Genomic DNA, 20367 nt, shown 5'->3' with positions numbered 1-20367 from the left:
GGGACTGTCGGCAGGGTTACAGGAGTGGCTCAGAGGCCCCACCTCGTGCCTGGGGTCCCTGCCACAGGGACAAGGGTCCTCCAACCATTCAGTTGTTCATGTGTCAAACCTGATGGCCCGCCATGTGCTAAGCACCATGCTAGCCCCAAGGACTCAGAGCATGGCCTAGAGCAGAGAAGGGACTGGGGCAGGTTTAGAGGCCCAAATCCAAAGGAACAATAGAAAAGCCAGGGCCACAGTTTCTGGCCCACTGACTGTCTCAGGCACACAAACGGGGTCATCTGGGAACAGCTCCCTTCCCAGAGGAGGGGCCAGACGGCACAGCCTCCCCCTGCCCTGGAAGGGAGCTGTATGCTTCTATGGAGTGAGGCAAAGATGTCCTGGGGGACAGTGGGGTATAGGGCCACTGGAGAAAGACCGGTGAAGTAACTTTGTTTCTGAGACTCAGTTTCCTTATCTGGAAAACAATGATGCTGGAGATGATTTCTAGGGTCCTTCTGCAGTTCTCAATACTATGGTTCTGTTATTGATACCTACCTCTGTACCCCCATTCCCCACCCCATTCTCAGGTCTCTGAACTTTTGTTCTAAAAGACTTGGATTCCAGGTATTTCTGTGTGACCCCTGTAACGTCTCCTAGTCTGTTTTCTCACTGAATCAAGATAGCCAACTGTTCTAAAATCTTTAGTTACTGGGAACATTGAGTGCCTGGAACAGGGCTTGGCATATAGTAGGTGCTCAATAAATACTAGTTTGGATCCCTTTCCCTAATGCATTTCTCTGCTCCTCTTCTCCATAGCTCTTCAACTGGGCCTGGATCCAGTTCCTAGAAGGAACGGCTCCCCTGGGGACAGAAGCCCCAGAAGTTCTGTTTATAGGAGAGTTTCATCCTCTCCCTGTCCCTGTCCCGGCTCCACACGAGAGGGCAGCCACACTTCTCCAGAATATCCCCGTGCTCCTACCCTGGTCCTCTCAGGTCCTCACCCAGATGCCCTTCCAGGCCCAGCACACACCTTGCAGTCTAGCTGCCCCTGGCTGTGAGGCTGGGGTAATTATGCCTTCCAGAGCTTCCTGGAGAGGGGGGGCGGGGAGCCCTCCTCTCACCTGGGCCCCTGAACTTCTCAGAAGCCAAGAGTACTGAGCTTGGGCCCAAAGCAGGAAGGTCACTGAGGCTGGCTCATGGTAGTTGGGGTGGGGGAGCCAAAAACGGAAAAAACAGCCCCTACTTCATCTCCTGGCTCTGAAGCGGAAACCAGACACAGCATTGAAGGCCTCCTCAGGCCCCAGAGAGGAAGTTTCTTTCCCTCTCTCTCACTAGAGAAGCCCTGGGGCTCTTAGTGTGTGTCCCCGGGGGAGGGGCCGTCCCGGGGTTACAGCGCCCCCGGCGCTCGCAGGGGCCCCAGCAGCCAGCACGGGCACACACGCGGGCCGTGCGACAGGGACAAGGACGGTGCCGCCGGCTGCCGCGGGGGGCGCGGGGGAGGAAGCGCCGGTGTCTGTCGTGGGTATCTGTCGTGGGCGCGCGCGGTGGCAACGGGGGTGCTCGCTAACACTTTACACGACAGGCTCGTTAAGGGGTGTCTCACCCGAGCTTGCTGTCTCTTCCTCCGTGCTTCCGCTCAGCACAGCCAGCTCCCCCGACTTTTTCTCAGGCTCCCTGGAGCCGGGTCCCCCTCCCGCCCCCGGGGTCCCGCCCTACCCCCCCCTTCTCTCAGACCTGCAACGTTGTCCCGGCGAGGCTTTGGGCTGCCAGAAGGGGGCGCCCGCCCTCGGACCAGGCCGCGGCCCGGGGTCCCACGGACCTCGCAAACGTTTCCTATAGGGATCCCTCCAGGGCATCTCATGATGGGGAATCATCTATTAATTCGGATGAAAGAAAGTCAGGGTTGAAGGGAACTGTAGAGATGATGGAGCATCTGTCCAGCCCCTAGATTTTGCCAGTGGGGAAACTGAGGCTGGGGGGTGGGTGTGGAGTGACTTAGTGACAGAGCTGAAATCTGATTTCAAGGCTCCTGAATGCCAAGCCCGTTCACGGTGCCCTCCACCACCTTCATGTTCTCCCCTTCCCCATTTCCTGGCCCCCATGCTCCCCCAAACAGAATTACTTTTCCTCGTGCAGTTTCCAACTGGTTTCTTTCTGGAATTTTCTCCCTGACAGATTCTGCACATGCCCACTGAGTGATATCTCACACACACACACACACACACACACACACACACACACACACACTTTCCAGCCTGGCCCAGCAAAACAACAAACTGGGCTGCCTCAGAATGCAGCACTTGTCCTGAGTCAAGGAGGGTCAGCTGCTCTCTCAACACTCCCTCTGCAGTCCATCTGCTCCTGGCCCAGACCCAGGGTCACAGGCGGGCCAGGTGGCTGTGTGCCTCCCGGGGTGGCCCTGGCAGGCTCAGACATGACCCTAGAGTATCTCAGGTCCAGGGGGCAGGAGAGGCCAGGGTGCTTCCAACACTTACCTGTCTGTTGAAGCCTATACTCAGCTGGGGGCCACCCCAAATTTCCTTTAAAAAGAACCCAAATCTCCATGACAAGGCTAAGCCCAGGCTTGCCTCAGAGGGCCTTCACTAGCCCAATAATGGGTGTTCCATCTCAGCAGAAAAGGGCTTTGTGTTGACCCTAATCGGGTCCTTTACTAGTTGTATAATCTTGGGTAAGTAACTTAACCTTTCTGAACCCTCAGTCTCCCCATCTGAAAAATGGGGACAATAAGAGTCTTCCTCACCTGATCACAAAGATTAAACCATAGAACATGTAACTAAAGAGCAGGGCTTCTTAAACTTTAATATGCATCGAAATCATGAGCATCTCTTTAAAATGTAGATTTTGACTCCACAGGTCTAGGGTAGGGCCTGAGATTCTGCATTTCTAACTCCCGAGGTGATACCAGGTAACACTGCTAGTCCATGGGCCACTTTGAGTAGTGAGGATGTAGGACACTCCACACATAGTCGATATTCAGTAAAAGAAAGCCGTATTACCATCATTTCTATTATAATCATGGCGGCATTAATGCTAGGAGTGCAGGAGCAGTCTGAAGGCCACCACCTGCCTATCCAGGTGGCTCTTGTCCTGATTACTCATCATCTTCCCTGTCCCTCCTTCTTTCTCCTGGCTGTACTATCAGGATCTGGGGCACCTGTGTGCACAGGAACGCTGCCTTAAAGTCCTCTGTTTTTCCTGTATAGGAACTAATGGGAGGGGTTCAGGGGAAATGGATAGGGCCCTCTGAGAGGAGACCTGGAATGAGGGGAACAGAAGGGAGACTGTGGCCAACTTGCTTCCTCCCTGGGGCCTTAGTCTCCTTCCTCCTTGGAGCTAAGCAGCTGCGAACGTGTTCTGTGTGGCTGACTGTGGGCCAGGCGGTGGAGCCTTCAGCAGACCACCGCCCACGCCCCCGGGCAGCACCTCACCGGTCTCAGCATCTCAGGGGTCCCTGCGGCTCTGAGGCCCACCAGCTCCTCACAAGGAGTGTTCTGAGGCTACTGGGAGGTCAGGGAGTCTTGGAGCGTTTGCCTGCCACACTCAGCACTAAGATTCTGAAGAAGGTCCTCCCGATATGCAAAAATCCCAAACCCAGGAGTCACCTCGACACCATCTCTCCCCTTTCCCCTTGGGTTCCTGGCGTAGCCCGCTTCTCTCCACCTCTGCTGCCCCCTCATTACAGCCGCCGTCCTCCCCTCCACGCCTGCAGCAGCCCCCTAACACCACTTCCCAGACCCTCTGTTCCATTCTGGGAACCAGAGCGCAAAGTGATTTTTTCAAAACACAAAGCAGATCGTGTCACTCCCCCCACCGCCCGCCAGCCCCAAGGTGTCCTCAAAGGCCTGCCCTGGCCCCGGCAGCTCTCACACCCTTCTCCCTTGCTCCTTCCTCTGCAGCCTTGCTGCTTTCTGTCAGGTCTCTGGGTGCCCTGCTCCCTCCTACCCGGGAGCCTCTGTACCTGTTTTCACTCCCTCCCACACCACCCCTCACCTGGTGAACCCCCAGTCATCCTTCCGTTCCGTGGAACAGGCCGGGCTGGCTGGGGTTTCCCTGGTCACAGTTCCTCATAGAACTGTGTTTGTTTTCTCTTAGAGAACTTATCTCCCTGTATAATCACACGCCTTTCAATGTGAATTTCTCATTAATGTCTGTCTCTCCAGCGGACTGTGAGGTCCTTGAAGGCAAGAACCAGGTTTTTGTTCATGATGGTTTCCCTAGCTCCTGGCCCAGATCCTGACACACACCCCTAAATGGATGTTTAATAAACACCTACTGACTGACTGAAGAAGGAACTCTGGAGAACAAACAGAAGTGGAGACAGGGAAATTCCAAAGTGAAAGCAAACCCTCAAGGGTTAAGAGGGGCCTTAGAGCTACAGCCCCATCCCACCAGGCAGGAAGGACTGCAGCTTCTGCCTGTCAGTGGTGGGGTCCCAGGAATCAGCACATGGGTTGGGGGGGGGGGGGGGAGCTGATGGGCTCCCAGCTTCCACTCTGGAATATCTGGTCTTCTTAGCGGGAGGGATGGGGTCTCATCTCCCTTTTCTCCTTGGTTTCCCTCCACTCTGGCCCCTTGAACACTCCTGCCCTGTGTCAGGGCCTACCCACAAGGCAATCAGGTGAGGCCAGGAGCTCTGGGCAGTTCCAGACTAGCCTGCCCCAGGCCCCACTGCAGAACAGAAGGGGACAGCGGAAGGCACACCAACTTTGAAGCCAGAGACCAAGACAGAATGCATCCTGGATCCACCGCCTAAGGCTAGGGGGCCCTGAGCAAGTCACTTCATCTCGCTAAGTGGCACGCTTTTTCTGCCTTAACATGGGGATAATGACACCTCTTGAAGAAGATTGTTTGGAGGACTAAAACAACAAATACAGAGTACCTCAGAAAGAGCTTTGCACATAATGGGAACATCACAAATATTAGCTGAATAATGAATGAAATATATATATATATATATTTTTTTTTTTAAATTTGGAAATCTCTTTTCTGGAAATGCTTTCAACCCTGCATGAATATTGGGTTTGGAGCCATGCAAAATAAGTTATGCCAATTAATCGATTTACTCATTCCATCATACACACTTGGAAGGAAGACTTTTGGAATTAAAATGCACATATGCAAAACAGCCTGGCAGGGCCCCGGGAGGATCAAATGTGATAATATATGAGGAAGCGCTCTGTAAACTGTGAAGCCCCGTACAAATGCTAGTTGTCCTCATTACTAACATGTTTACAGCTCGGTTGGCCCTGAAATCACTGGCTTAACCTGAAAGAGAAAAGTAGGCAATTTTCCAGGATTCCAGGGCAAGGCCAAAAAGTCTGGGGAGGAAGGGGCCTGGGCCGGGGCGGCGCACTGGCCACCCCTCTCTGCCCCGCCCTCACCCCGCTCAGCTACAACCACACTTGAGTTGAGTCAGCTGAACTGTGGTGGGTTCGAGACTTCTGTGCTGGGGCAGGCTAACTGGGCTTTTCCCAGCTATGAGGGCATCCGCTGCCTGGAGCACCCAGGCCAGGGGCTACACACGCAGTCCCGGAGAGCTGCAGGTCTTGCAGAAGAGGAAGCAGGCCAGGTGAGGGCTGAGGGAAACTGAGGCTCACAACAGCTTTCGAAGGGGTGGGGGGCCAGGTGCGGGGAGAGCCATCACCCCAGTCCTGCAACTGTTGGCATTCTATAAACCCACTGTTGCCAGATCTAGGTTTTTTTTTTTTTCCCATGAGAAGCCAGAACTCCAGATTTTTATGTGAAATTTCTTGATTTTTAAATACTGGCAACTAATTTTTTAAAATGTTTAAAACACTACATGGGCCAAATAAAACATGTGCGCAGGCTGCATTCAGCCAGCAGCCTTCAGGGTACAGCCTTGGCAAGTAGACCTCCAGCTCCCATGCCTCCTGGGGCCTGCTGGCTCCCAGTCTCTAGCCCCTGGGGGAATCCTGGAGACCCCAGAAGAGGCTGCCCCTTGCGCCCAGGACTCACTCTCTTCTGCATGGGCTCCTCGGCCATCCTTGGGGGTGCAGCAGCCATTCTCCACGGCTCTGGAGGCTTCGGGCGGGGTCTCAGCCGCACCCTCTCCCTCCGCTGGGGCCCCGCCCTTCTGCCCTCCAGCAGGGCTTCCCTCCTCTGGCTGGGGATCACTCCGCTTCTCCAAGTCCCCGTTGGGTAACAACTCTGAGGGGCCTGAGTCCTGGGCCATGGACGGGGACTTGGAGGTCACTGCGGGGTCCTTTGGCGTGTCACTGCTTTCCACCTAGAAAGATGAAGAAACAGGAGGGGAAGATTAGATCCGTGGTCTTGCCTCTTCGGGATCACTAACCCCTCTGAAATTCTGGTGAAAGTTATGTACCCGTTGTCCAGAAAACCTTGTTCACATAAGCGTCCATGCAAGCAAATACACACACAATTTTGCTCTCAGTTTTAAGGGATCCTTAGGCCCAACACCCTGAAGTCAAGGGGTTTGTGGACTCGGGTGTAAGAAGCAGAAGAAGAATGCAGGCAGGTTTGCCAGCCTGGTTTCACTGCCCCAGCTGTGACCCATGGCAGCCAGCACCCCCACTCCCTGCGGTGACACAGGGCCTCCAAGCCTACCCTGCAGCCCCTGTTACAAACAAACGTTCCGCTATACATAAGTGACCAAAAAATACATATATAAGCAAGTGAAAACAAACATTCTGGGGCACCTGCATGGCTCAGTCGGAAGAGCATGCAACTCTTTTTTTTTTTTTTTTTTCATAGAGACAGCCAGCGAGAGAGGGAACACAAGCAGGGGGAGTGGGAGAGGAAGAAGCAGGCTCATAGTGGAAGAGCCTGATGTGGGGCTCGATCCCACAACACCGGGATCACGCCCTGAGCCGAAGGCAGACGCTCAACCGCTGTGCCACCCAGGTGCCCTGAGCATGCAACTCTTGATCTCAGGGTTATGAGTTCAAGCCTTGCACTGGGCTTACTTAAAAACAAAAAAATAAATCAAGGATTTTTTTGAAAACAAACATTCCTCACACTCTCCCTACTTCGAATCAGGACCCCTCCTCAGAAGATTCAAGTGCCACCAATCAATTCTGGTAACCTTTGATCTGAAACTCTGATCTGACTTTTGCCAGATCCCTCCAGCTTTCCTTTCGGCCTCTCAAGGCCCAGACCCAAACAGGGACTAGCTGCCGACTGGAGCGGAAGGGTCAAAGGAGGCCTCCCAAATAAGCATTCTGTTGGGCCCCAAAGCCCAGCGCAGTTCTTTCCTTCAGCTCTGGACCCTGGCATGTGGTCTTACATTCCCCTTCCAGAAGGAAATGTATCCCTTCATCCCCAGACTCTAAGAATGGAACTTGCTACAGTTCCAGGTAATAAGAATCACAGCAAGAGTAATCATAACTGTCCTTTGTAAGTGCCACTGCATGGTGGGCAAGGCTCCTTCACACCATGACTCCTTTAGGGCCACTCAACCTCCCCGAGGAGGCTCTCAGAGACTTCCGTGACTTGCTCAAGGTCACACGGGTTGTCAGGACAGAGTGAGGGCATGAGAGCACGGTGAGCACTCTGTCCTTGGCCCTGAGGGGGGCAAGTAGGCTAGGGTACCTCAGAAGGAACAGAGGTGCCCTCTTGGGGCAGAAGAGGCCAGCACCCCCTGCGCTCACACCCATGGCCACGAGGCTGCCCTCAGCACTCCCGCCCAGCTCCATCGGCGGCAGGCCTTCGGGAAGGGCAAACATGGCCGGCCTGCCGCCTCAGCGAGGGCGCTGCTCAGGAGGGCGCCTCGGCGGCTCCAGCTGTAAGGTGAGACGCCTAGGCTAGTCCCCTGAGGTTTTTTCCATCTAAGTCTTTTTTTTTTTTTTCTGTTTATAAAAGCCAGACACATATAAAAATTCAAATGACACAAAAATGAGTCGTGGTAAAGGGTTAAAGCTCCTTTTTCAATCCCCTACCTCCAAAATCACAGGTAAACCCTTATTCACAGTTTGGTTAGGATCCTTTCTAGACTTTGTTTCTATGCGTCTACAATCACGTGTGAGTTACATGTTTACACACAAGGATTCACACACACAGCCAGATCCAGAATTTTTTTTTCTAATAGGGCGTCTCACTACTCAGTGTTCTATAACTTGCTTTTTCACTTAACAAGCACAGTGGGCATCTCTCCATACCCGTGCATATGGATCTGTCTCCTATTTCACAGCTGCTCAACATGCTATTGAATGGATGCCCCGTAATTTATTCAGGCAGTCCCCTAATAGAACTTTGGGCCGATTTGCTTTCTGCTGCAATGAACCCCTTCAACTTACAGTTCTGTGCACCTGCGTATGTCTGTGATCCGAATCCCAGAGGTGGGCTGGCTGGAGGAGGGCCTGCCTAAGTGTGAGTCGACAGGCCAAATTCCCTCCAAAGAGTTGTACCCCTCAGCGTACCCTGACAGCCCGAGAGAGCGCTGGGCTCCCTCCCCACACAGCCCAGCAATCTGCAAGGCTGCTTCTGCTCTAAGGTCTATATCCCCAACTCTGAGCCCACTGCTGTCTGTTGAGGAACCACAGGGTGGCAAATAGGGACAAGGACATGGGGGACAAAAAAAACAAAAAAAAAACAAAAAAAAGCAAAAATAAAAACTAGAGTCTTCCCTGGACACGGCTCCAAGCACACAGAGCAGCCTAAGGGCGATCAGAGGGACTTGCCAGGCTGTTTCCTGGCCCAGTGAGGTAGCTCGGGGCAGTTCTGCTTCCAAGAAGGGAAGCTCCCAGGGAAAGCTGCAAAGGTGTGCAGTCCTTGGCAGGTGGGGGTAGGGAGCAAGAGAATGAGAAGGCTTCTGGAAGAGGCAAGAAGTCCTCTGCTAGCCTAGCCCTGGGCACAGAGGGCTGAAGCCAGCAGACCCAGGAGGTCAGACACAGGAATGCGAGTGAGCAAGCAGGCCCTTTCTCCTTAGCCTCCATCCCTGAGTGTTGGGACACGCTCTGTCCAGTACTGAGATGGCCTTTCCCACCTCCCAGCTCAAGCCAACAGAGTTCCTTGGCCTAGAATGCCCCTCCCTGGTAGAAATCCTCTCACCTCTAGACAGCACGAGCAGAGTGGGGCATGGTCAGGCCCCCACAGCCACCCTAGTGTCCAGCTGTGTTGGGTATCCCAGCGATCTACATGTGGCACTTTCAGGGAGGTGGGCTGGGGGGGCCCCTGGCCAACTCAGGCTGGGAAATTCAGGTCAGAGCCAAGCTCTTCCCATGGCCGTGTCCTTTTTCCTTCTGACCACCTGCCCCACAGACACCTGAAGTTGGGGCAGGCTCCCAGCCCCACTAAGCTGCTTGAGATAACTCTGCTGTCACTAACTTCCTGCCTGGGGACCACATGGCCTCCTCTCACTCTGGGACTCACTTCCTGTTGATTGCCAGCTCCATAGCAGAGAGAGCCAGGAGTACCTGCTCTGACACTCACGCTGATCAAGCATCCCTCCCAGGCCTGCCCTGGAGGACCCCAGTCTGCAGCAGCTTGAGGCCCACCTGCCTTCCAGGGGTGGGCGAGGGAGGGGAAGGGAAGTGTTCTGCACAGCTCCCGCCCAGGGTGAGCTCAGCCTGCTGAAATCCACCCCCCATCCCCTCCGTCCTCACCTCCTCTCCTCCCAACTGAGCCACCCTCTCTGATTCTAGATGACCCTGTGTTAACCAAGGTTCTGGGATCCGGGAAGCTGCTGACTCCCGCCCAGGCCAGCCCTTGACCCAACTCAGCCCTCACGAGCCCTCCCGCCCTGGGGCGTCCGGCTGGCTCAGCTGGTGGAGCGTGTGACTCTTGATCTCCGGGTTGTAAGTTTGAGCCCCACACTGGGTACAGAGATTACTTAAAAATGAAATCTTAAAAAAAATAAAATAAAGAAAGAAAAGACACACACACCCCCTTCGGCCCGCCCCAGCCAGCAGCTGACCCTCACTGGCTCCCTCTCTGGGGCCCAGGCAACTGAGCAGGTTGGATCCACCTGTAAGAAACCACTGAGAGGAAGGAAGGAGGTCCACAGGCAAACGGACTGAAGCACCTGTCCAGATCTCTCAGAGGGGCTGGGTTCGCCCGGAAGAGGGCATCTCTGATGAGAACAGCCTACTCCACACCTGGAAGCCATTAGGAGAGCTGGACCTGCGCCCTTCTGCCCCCACCTCACCCCTTCCTCTCAGCCACCTCCTGGCCCCCGTCACCCTGGGCCTGTCCACTCCTGGAGGCAGGGACTTTGCTTTCCCAGGCTAGACTCAGCAGGAACAGGAGCAGGGCGCCCGGTGGGCACTCGGTATCCAGAACTGATTCCTGAATTTCAGCCTCGCTTAAGACTCAGAACATCTTGCTCGTGTGCGTACAGGGAGTTTCAACTTAGTTGCACGTCAGAAGTTAACTGTTTAAAATTCTATTTTTGCTTGCTTTTATTTTACAGTTGCCTTGAAAGGAGACAGCATACCCTGAGATACTCATTTTTCCCCGTGGGGGGAGGGGGAGCAGCAGAAGCCCCTGGTCCTTCTAGAAGCCACCACCAGCAGCTGAAGGTGACAATTTCAACTTCTTCTGCTTCTCACCTGTGAGGCGGGGGGGGGGGGGGGGGGTAGCAGAGGTGGCAGAATGGGAATGATGGCCATGAGTGCCCCTCTCTTCCCTGGGGGTGGGGCAACAAATTTTGGGTAAAGCCTGATCCTATTGCCCTCTGTGTACCTACCCATGTCCGGTTGGCCATTCTGGATCTTGAGACTCTTCCCACCACCCCCTGGGGTCCCTCAGAATTTGTTGACCTCTGCCTTCTATGCAGGCAAGACCCCTCCATCCCAGGACAGCTGCCTCCTGCTTCCCTGTTGCCCACTGCCCCCACCTCGGGCCTCCCCTGCGCGCGGCTTCTTCCAACCTGGGGAAGGCAGTAGTCCTCCACTGGAGGCACTTTTGCTTTGGTTGTGTGTCTGAGACACTTGTGGTGGTCACACTGGGGTGGGAGGCTGCTGGCTTCCAGTGGGTAGGGGTCAGGCATGCTGCTGAACTCTGCACTAGAACAGGGCGGCAGCCACAACGGAAGAATTATTCGGCCCAAGAGGTCAACAGGGCTGAAGGTCAGCGCACTGACCAGAGACTGCCTTTCTCTAAGAGCCTTTTTAAAATAAATAAATAAATAAATAACCTTAAAAAAATATTGTGGTCAAATATATATGACATAATATTTACCATTTTAACCATTTCCGAGTGTACAACTGAGTGGCATTAAGTATATCCATATTGTACAACCGTCACCACCATCCATCTTCAGAACTTTTTCGTCACCTCGGACTGAAACTGTGTCCCCACTAAATATTAACTCCCCACACACCCCCCTCCCCCACAGCCTCCGGTCCCGGTCACCACTACTCGGCTTTCTGTCTTCGCAGGAACGTCTGAAAGTCTGCCTGTCTGTCTCTTACACACATACTCACCCCCGGGAGGCATTTGTGCTGGGCTCCGCCCCCAGGCCACAGCCCTCACCCCCCCCAGCCCCCCAGCCGGGCAGCGAAGGAGTGGGGGTAAAGTCCGCTGCATGGTCACCGAACCCCTGGCCCACCACAGGCACCGTGTGTTTACAGAGCTTTCCACACCCTATCTCATTATAGCGCTCCTCTCCTGCACCTCATTATTCACTGCGTGTCTCCCTCCTAGACTTGTGAGCTCTGCCTTACTTATTTTTTGTCTCCCTTCCAACCACTCCACATCCAGCTCCCCAGCACGCAGCACAGTGGCTGACGTAAATACGGGTACACAATCGATTAATGTCGTTATCACGACTGTCCCGATGCGTAGTGTTACACGCTCACTTTTCCGAGGAAAGAGGTCCAAGGCTTGCCTCAAGTCACACACCTTCTAAGTGGTAAAGCTTCCAGAATGACCCAGGTACAAGAGAGGCATTTGAAAGCTGGCTCCCCCTTTGGGTTGAGTCTCTGGAAAAACCCAACCTCAAATCCCAAGGGTTCCAAGGAGGAAAAGGAGGCTTTGATGTGCCTAAGCAGGGCCAGGGAAAGGCCGCCGGCTGTTTCCCTGGCAGCAGCCACTGCAGGGAAAAGCCGGAGGCAAAGCGAGAAGCAACCCTCAGCAGTGAACCTGTCCAGGCCCCAGCCCCGGCCCTCCTCCCTCTCTGCTAGAAGTCTGGACCAGACCCCAGAACGCCCTCCCCGCCCTCTCCAGGTGAGGCCTGGTCTCCCAAAGTCGGGCAGAGTGCTGAGGCTCCAAATAAGGAAGTGATTTTTGAGAGGCCCTTTATTATAATAATAATATTTACACACAAAAAATTAAAACCTAACAAATAAGAGATGAGGGAAACGATACAAAAGAGACAAGGCCCAGACATCTGTGGTCAGAGGAGCCCGTTCGCTGGGGGCGGCCGGGGTACAGGGACCAGCTGTCTGGGACCAGCTGCATGCAGGCTCACCTGGGCCCAGGTGTGGAGGGGGCAGGCCCAGGGCCCAGCTTCTCTTACTGGAAGCCCCTGGAGGTCCGAGCCAGGGTCCAGGGCTGGCTCTGGGCACCTGCCTTGCTCTTCCCTGCGGTGCTGGAGGCCAGGGGCTGTGGCTGGAAGGGGCTTCTCTGCCGCATCCCAGCACAGCACTGGGGAGGGAGGCCCAGAGGCTGGCAGATGTGGGGCGGCCCCTCCCACCCCATGTTACCGCCATTGTGCCTTTAAGGCCCTTGGCAGCACTCAGCTCCGTGCCAGCCGGGAACCCTGGCATCCGGCCAGCCTTGGCCTCTTGATTAGAGACACACAGTCACACACACAGACACACAGGGGTGCGCCACCTCCCGGAGACACAGCCCGGGAGATGTGCAAGGATGCGGCAAAGCCATGTCAACAAAAACACATAAACGGTCCCCCTCTCCTCGGAACTGCAAGCCCATCAGCCCCTGACCAAGCCCTGGATTTTCCCAGGTTGACTCTAGCTTCAGGAAACAGCAGGGCAGCCTGTCCCACAAGCACTGGCGCTGGGCCCACGCTCCCCCCTCCCCTCTGCTCCAGGTCTTCCTGCAGCCCCTTCTGCTGGCAGCCCGGCTTCTGACTGGCCGGAAGTGGCCTTGAGGCAGGGAGAGAGGGAGAGGTCCACCCCGTGCCAGCTCCCAAGAGAGGTCCTCAAAGCCTCCCTGCTCAGCCTTCCTGGAGTGAGTGGAGTCGGGCTGCAAGACTTTGGAACTAGGACCTCCGATTTCCATTTCCCTGGTGGAGCAGCTAAAAGGGCCACCAGGGGGATGAAGGGACAGTAGGACCAGAAACCAAAGAGGGCCAACTTTGGAAAGCCTGGGCATGCCCTCCGGGTCTCACCATTTCCCTCGCCACTTGGGCGGGGAGCTGCCTTCCCTTCCTCCTCCCAGAGATCCCTCTACCATATGTGCATGTGCCCGAGAGAGACAGACAGACACCGATTTTAGGAGAGAACTTCAGGGCCCAGCAGAGCATCAGAGGTCATGCAGTCCGTGCCTCTGCTGGCCATGGCAGGTGGATGCAAGAACGAGCATGCCTGGTGGTGGCCAAGCCACTGGGGTTTCCGCTTCCAGCTGGGACACCTGTCCACCTGGAAGAGGGCCTGGCTGTGCTCTTTGAAGTCAACCTCAAAGGATTTCAGGATGAGCTGGAGGCTCCCTCTGACAAGCCATTATGTATAGAAGATCCACATATTTAAGTGAATCTCTTTTGAAGTGATTTCTATTTCCAACCTCTACCATCCATGCCTGGGGTTTGGTAAGTAGGAAACCCACCTTGGGAAATGGGGCTTTCTTTTCTATGCTTCACGTACCTTTCTAAAGCTTCAAATGGGTATCTCCCCACCCCGCCACGCCCACACTGGGGTGCACTCCCCCTGCCCCACCCCACAACGTGATTTCATAGCTTTAATCATATCCCCGCTAGCCTCTGTCTCTCCGGACTGGAGAGCTGTAATCTCTTTCGTCTGTCCTCACTTGGCAGCACTGCCTTCCCCTTGATCAAGCTAGCTGCCGGGCTCTGGAGCTTTTCCAGTTCGGTTATATCTTTCTCGAGGTGGCAGGACCGAAAAGCACCCAATTCTCTAGGCGAGGATGATGAAAGAAAAGCAGCGTCAACAGCTCTGTCCAGACGCACCTGCCAGCGAGTCCCAGCCGCACAGAGTGGTGCAGGAGCAGCTCGGGCTCCAGGGAAGGCCACAGGCTCCCAGGAAGCCCAGAGAGGCCAGACCCGGGGGGAGCGCGTGACTTTCCCTGGAGGTGGCCCTGGAATGTGTGACTCCAAGGAAGGGACCAGGGAGGGATGAAAAGCAATGGGGATTTTTGGAAAAACAAAATGGAGATGCTGGGATTTCACTGAGCAGCTCCCCTACGAAGACTGGCTATCTACAGTGGCCTCCGCAAGAGCCCCTGCCAAATCTGCTCTCTTCCAGAAGTCTCCATCTCTGACAGTAACACTGACGCCATCCCTGAGGCCTGAAGCATCTCCTTTCTCCCCTTGCTCTCCCTGGTCTGCGGCAGCCAGCAGTGCAGGCCCTGCCGAATCTGTCCCCTACTGCCTCCCCCCAGCAGGCTCTGGCACCGTCCCATCCCCCCATCTCCCCACATCCTCTCGTGCTCGACCCACCATGCTCACGGATGCCAGGCCCAGCTTCCCAAAACATTACTCCCCCACCCCCTCAGAAACCTTCCAGGTAAACATATTTCTGAGATGATAAAGTGTAAACCCCCTAGGCCACCTGCAAATGACCTCTCCAACAAGGGTCTAACATGTTCACACAAGAAACCCTCAGGCGCTCAGCCACACCAGTCAGCACGCAGACCCGGCCCCCCCGCCCCCCTGCACATTCCTCCCTCCAAACCTTGGTTCAGGAAGGTCCCAGGTAGGAAAGTCTCCCGCTTTGCCCTGGACTTCAAAACACGACCTCCCTCCCCAGATCCCCTCCCCCCACAACATGTCTCTGGCACCTGGAGACCAGACCAGCAGCCAGCCTCTCGGTCCTGGACGCCATGGGTGAGTGCTGCTTTGACCAATCAGGTGCAGGAATGGGCATATGAATCTGTGGACACAGTTACAAGAGAGGTCTCTCACCCCGTAAGATGTGTGACAGACCTGTTTTCCTCACACCTTCAAACACATGAGCAGAGGGGCCCCAGCAGTGTCCACGCAGGCTCACAGGCAGGGGAGCCCTCTGAGGGGCTGGCAGCTAGGACTGGGAGATACTCTTTCTGGAAGTTTTGTGCATAAAAACCAGGGGGCATAAAGTCACTAAATCGAGGTTCCAGGGATTGGTGAAGGAATCATTCTGACCTGGACACAAAAAGGGGATTTGAGCTCCGTCTTAACTTGGAGACAAATCAAGAGGTCCTATCAGGCTGGCAAATAAGCCCACGCTGCAAACTCCCAGCTGAGTTAAACTGTCCCCAGCTGGCTTAAGCTGCAGCTGAACGGCCCCTAACTTCCCAGTTTATACCCCAAGTCTTCTGCTCCAAAGAGGGGCAGCTTTGCCCTCTTGAACTCATTCGGGCATTGTGACAGAGGCTTAGCCTCCAACGTGGAGTGAGTAATGCTGGCTTTGGGCTGGCCTGGCTGAGCTCAGCCCCTGCTCCCAGCCCCCTCCTGCTCCCCCTCCCCCTCCCTTTCTGGGTTATTCTTAGCAAGAGGTGACCTCAGAATGCTCCCACTGAGCAAAAATAACCCTGGAGGAAGTTGGTGGGTATAAATCTTCAATGAATAAATACATATAGCTAGTAAACAGGGTATGGAGCCCCAAAGGGCTGGTCACCCCTCCAGGGTCTGGTGGGCAAGGGCAGAAACTGTCCCTCCTGATGCCCCAGTTGTAACCAGCATGAAAGACAAAGGTGGCGGCAAGGCCGCCTGGGCTTGTGACCAGGCAGGACCCAGCTTCGGACGCCCTCACTTGTTACGTCCTCAGGAGTTGGTGAACAGGAAGATGCCTCTTCCTCCCACCCTGACACTCACACCCACACACAGGCTCACACTCTCCGGCCGGCAGAAATCAGCCCTGCACACTGCTGTCCCTCCTTCCCATCATGGGCACCAGCCAGCCCACAGGCCCCGAGCCCAGGTGCCAGCTCCCTTCCTAGGCCCCGCCCAGCCCTGCACTGGCTTCCTGTTTCCTGTTGCCTGCTCCGCTCAAGCATCCTGGCTCTGAGGCCAGCGCTGCAGACCCACGCCACTGCCTGGTTTGAAGGGGCCCAACTCTCACTCCTCAGACCACCGCAGCCTTCCCCGCCTACGCACAGGCTCCCCGGTACTTAGGTCAATCACCCTCCTCATATTATATATGTGAGTTCTATTTCTCTGTATGCTCTTTGGACCGGGTCTACACTGCTTTCCCACAGCCCTGCATTCACATGTTAACTTAAAGGGGATTTTGGACACCCAGGCTTCCAGAGCACGTGACTGGAGTGGTGAGGAGGAATGAGCACTGTGGGCTCTGCAGGGCGGGACATGGGGACTCCAGGTCCCACGTATCCTCTCTGAACCTCGGTCTCTTCATCTGAATGTGGGACTGGTAACGACAGAGGCCCCACCTACCTCCCACAGGGAGGTCATCCTTGCCGCAAGCCTCCGTAGGCAATAAAGTGCTACACTACTCCGAGGCTTTATTCATGGTCTCTGGCCTCAGTGAGGTGGGTAGACAGTGCAAAGTGGGGAGGCAGTAAACGTCAAATCTAGTGGAAGGGACAAGCTCTCTCCATGTGCTTTTCCAACTATCTGGGGTGAAAGACCAGGTTTTTGCTGTAGTTTTCTTAGTTCTCAACCCATCAAGAAATGATACTTTGGGGGTGCCTGGGTGGCTCAGTCATTAAGCATCTGCCTTCAGCTCAGGGCATGATCCCGGGGTCCTGGGATCGAGCCCCGCATCGGGCTCTCTGCTTAGCGGGAAGCCTGCTTCTCCCTCTCCCACTCCCCCTGCTGGTGTTCCCTCTCTCGTTGTCTCTCTCTCTCTGTCAAATAAATAAATAAAATCTTTAAAAAAAAAAAAGAAAAGAAATGATACTTTGGTAAAATTCAGAATCATGCACGTGGATGTGGCGACAGTATCAAATTGACTAAAAGTTTCAAATTACTTCATCTCCCGTCCTATAAAGACCTGTAGCAGTTCAAAGACCGGTGCCATAGAAGCACACGGTTGGTGGGCTCAGTAGTTTCTCTTTCATTCCTTAGTGTTCATTTTGATTTATTTTACAGCAGCTCAGGAGAGAGGGTCACAGTGGCTGAGGTAGGCTTCACTTGCAGGACGGGCTCCGATGGTCTGGCACGGTGGGGCAGGGAGAGGGAAGGGCAGACCGCCGACCAGCACACGAGAAACATGCCTGGTGTGTTCCGGGGATAGCGAGAAGTTGAGGTTTCTATGACAAAAGCCATGGATATGGAGCCCCAGAGCAGGGGCAGGAGAGATCATGTGGTGAGGAGCCACTGGGAGTATTCCAGACCTTGTTCCATAAGAAATAGGGTCACTGGGGGCGCCTGGGTGGCTCAGTCAGTTAGGCATCTGCCTTCAGCTCAGGTCATGATCTCAGGGTCCTGGGATGGAGCCCCGTGTTGGCCTCCCTGCTCAGTGGGGAGTCGGCTTCTCCCTCTGCCCCTCCCCTCTGCTCATGCTCTCTCAAATAAGTAAAATCTTAAAAAAGAAAAAAAGGGGGTCGCTGGAGATTCTTGAACAGAAACGTACCGTGGACAGTATTTAGCATAACTGAATGTGGCCCTCCTCTCCAGCACGCCAGCATGAAAGGTAAGTCTTATTTATCAGTGTGGCCTCCTCAGCCTGGTAGGGGCTCAGTGGGTGTCAAGTGTCCGTCGCTGAGGGGTTATAAAGTATCCTGGGGGCAGCGGGGGTCCGGTATGGGTGGGGGTGCGGCCAGGAGGCTGAGGCCAGAGCAGGAATGAGTGGGAGATAGCCAGGGACAGACGGGCCTTGGGGACAAAACGAGGAGAGAGACAATGATTCCTTAGCCTTGGGGCCAGGGGAGGGTGAGAAGACTACGGGCTGTGCCTCACCCCTCCCTGTCCAGCACAGGATACGCCCAATCAAGACCCCAGGCCACAGCCGGCTCTTACTCTCCGCTTCCCAGCACTTCCCGCCCCGTGCCACCTGTCGGGATCTGAGCCAAGCTCCCTCCTCTCTCCAGGCTTAGCTGGACGACACACACTCAGCTGCTTTAAAGCTCCCTGGTCAATCTGTTCCCAGGGCCACAGCTGCACCAGGTCCCCAAGAAGCCCTCCAGCTACGCTGCTCTGCTGGGGAGGGGAGGAGGCCAGGGCAAGCACCTGCTCCCCAAGCAAGCCAGACGGCGTAGGAGCCAGGAGCCAGGGGACGTGGAGCCAACCTCTAGCGGCAGCAACAACTTCCCCCACGTGGGCTCCCTTCGGGGCCCAGGGGCCTGCTGCCTGGGAAGGCCTGTGAGCTCTTTTCTCTGGGGTCAGTCTTTCTCTGTTCCCCCAGAGTGCAAGGGGTTCCTTTCCCAACAGCTGCCTCCCCCATTGGCATTGCCTCCCCCATGCTGTCTCTCCCATCCTGGGGCCTCCTCAAGAGTCCAGGGGGCGGCAGGTGTCAGCCAGGGCCTGGGCCGGACCAACGCAGACTGTGACCAGCACAGGATGTACAGGGCCTCCCACCAGGGCTGCTGCGGGGCCAAGGCTGGGCTCCCACCTGAAAGGTCTGGTAGACCCTGGCCCCACCAGCTCCTGGGCCCCCCTGCAGAGGAGCAAGTTTATTACACTGCCCGCCCTGCACATTTGCATCCACTCTGCTGTTTGCAAAGCACCCCTGGAGGTGGACAGGGACAGGTATTACTGGTAGCCATATTTTCCCAGTGAAGAAGCAGAAGGTCAGAGAAGCTCAGTAACTTGCTCAAGGTCACACAGCTGGGAAGCAGTAAATCTAGTGCTATTTCTTCTATCAAACTGAGGTTGCTGCGGCCTCCGAAAGCGGAAAGGTTTGGCTGGGCAAGCGCAGGACAGACCTTCGCTAAGCGCTGGCTCCCTGGTGCCTGCACACATTTAATTCCCCCAGGCATCTAGGAGGAACGCATCCTTACCATCTCTGTTTTTCAGAGGGGAAGCCAAGGTTCAGACAGTGACTTCTTCAAGATCACATGGGTGGTGAGTGGAGGAGCCAGGATTTAAACCCAGGTCTGTTGTATTCTGAAGACGGTGCTTTTCCTTCTACACTAAGCCCCTGTCCCAGGGCTGGGGGTGGGGAGGACGTAGGACCCACGGACCCTTCCCCCACTTGGCCCTGCCCCTCCTCCCTCTCACTGGTCCCTCTCTGGATGCATTTGCACACACCTGCCCCTGACCTCCTTGCACTTTCTGTCCCCAGGGTCTCAAGCCACCTCCCACTCATGTGCCCTCCCTCTGGTCCTAGGGACTCACGAGGATGACCCGAAGGGTTGCCAGGTCTTTATTTGCTATAGGTGGTGACTTGTCTCCAAGGCACCTGGATGGGGGGCGGCGGGCAGGGTGTGGAGTTCCTGCCCGCAGATCACGGTCACACGCAGATCACGGTCACATGGGCAGATGGGGAATTACCGGTGGGCTCTGACTCAGCCCAGTTCCCCCTCCCACTCCAGCCTGCACTGGGGCCCTCCACCTTCTCCCACAAGGAGGAGAGGAGAGGGGCACCCTGGGAATCTGGGAGTACAGCCTGGAGTCTGCTGCAAGCTGGAAATTCCTTTGAAGTCCCCTGTTTTATCTTTCAACTGCATGTGAATTTTTCATTACAGGCCATAAAATATCCATGTTTGCTTTAATATTAAAATGCTTAAAATTACTTACCAATTAAATGACTTAACTTCTGCCCCCCGCCCCTCCCACTCTTTAAGCAGAATTAGCAGCGGTGCACTTTGGTACGCACAGGTGCCCGACCTCTGGCTCTGGGGGCCCTCTCGCCTCCAGCTGCTGCAGCCCTCCCTCCCTCTGCTGTCCCTTGAGCTAAGGCCACCATTCACCCTGACTCTCCACCCCAAAGGAGAAAATCCTGCCCTGCTGAGAACATTTCCTTGATGGGCTGAGTTACAAATCTGAGCTCCCAGCTCCCCCTTGCCTACTTGCTCGACTTTCCCGTTCTCAGCTGGAAGGGGCTGAAAGAAAGGAGCCAGCTGTCTTCGGCGCTGGCAAATAACTACAGCTCTGCCTCTAAGTCTGAGGCGTAGGCAGGCAGGCTCCTAGAGCCCACGGGCCGTGCCCTCTGGAGCACTGTTCATCTGGGGCAACCCCAGGCCTGGGCTTGGGGCCAGCCCTGAAGCCCACACTTCAACAGTGTCTGGGGCTCCTTCTTTATTCTGAAGGGACCCATTGGCCTGCATCTCTCCTCACTTTGATCGGACTCGCAGGCCTGGGCTCCCTTCCTCCGGGTTCTCAGGTGGGGCTGAGGCCCAAGGTGGGTGTGTAAATGGGGAGGAAGG

General features: G+C 55.3%; 1 protein-coding gene across 3 annotated transcripts in view; it reads right to left on the bottom strand.

Moving 5' to 3' along the window:
• The window catches only part of DNMT3A (DNA methyltransferase 3 alpha), a 101913-nt gene that overhangs the window by 42323 nt on the left and 39223 nt on the right, over positions 1 to 20367 (bottom strand). For 2 of the 3 annotated variants that reach the window (XM_026520123.4, XM_057309179.1), the window contains exon 4: positions 5980 to 6250. In XM_026520123.4, the coding sequence (XP_026375908.1) occupies positions 5980 to 6250 (271 nt within the window). Of the gene's footprint in view, positions 1 to 5979; positions 6251 to 20367 lie in introns of those variants that run through there. The other variant, XM_044390678.3, reaches the window with a different exon arrangement.

Source organism: Ursus arctos, unplaced genomic scaffold (assembly GCF_023065955.2).
Source record: "Ursus arctos isolate Adak ecotype North America unplaced genomic scaffold, UrsArc2.0 scaffold_8, whole genome shotgun sequence".
Taxonomy (NCBI): domain Eukaryota; kingdom Metazoa; phylum Chordata; class Mammalia; order Carnivora; family Ursidae; genus Ursus; species Ursus arctos.
Note: the sequence above shows the minus strand (reverse complement) of the source record. Positions and strands in the feature narration are given on the sequence as shown.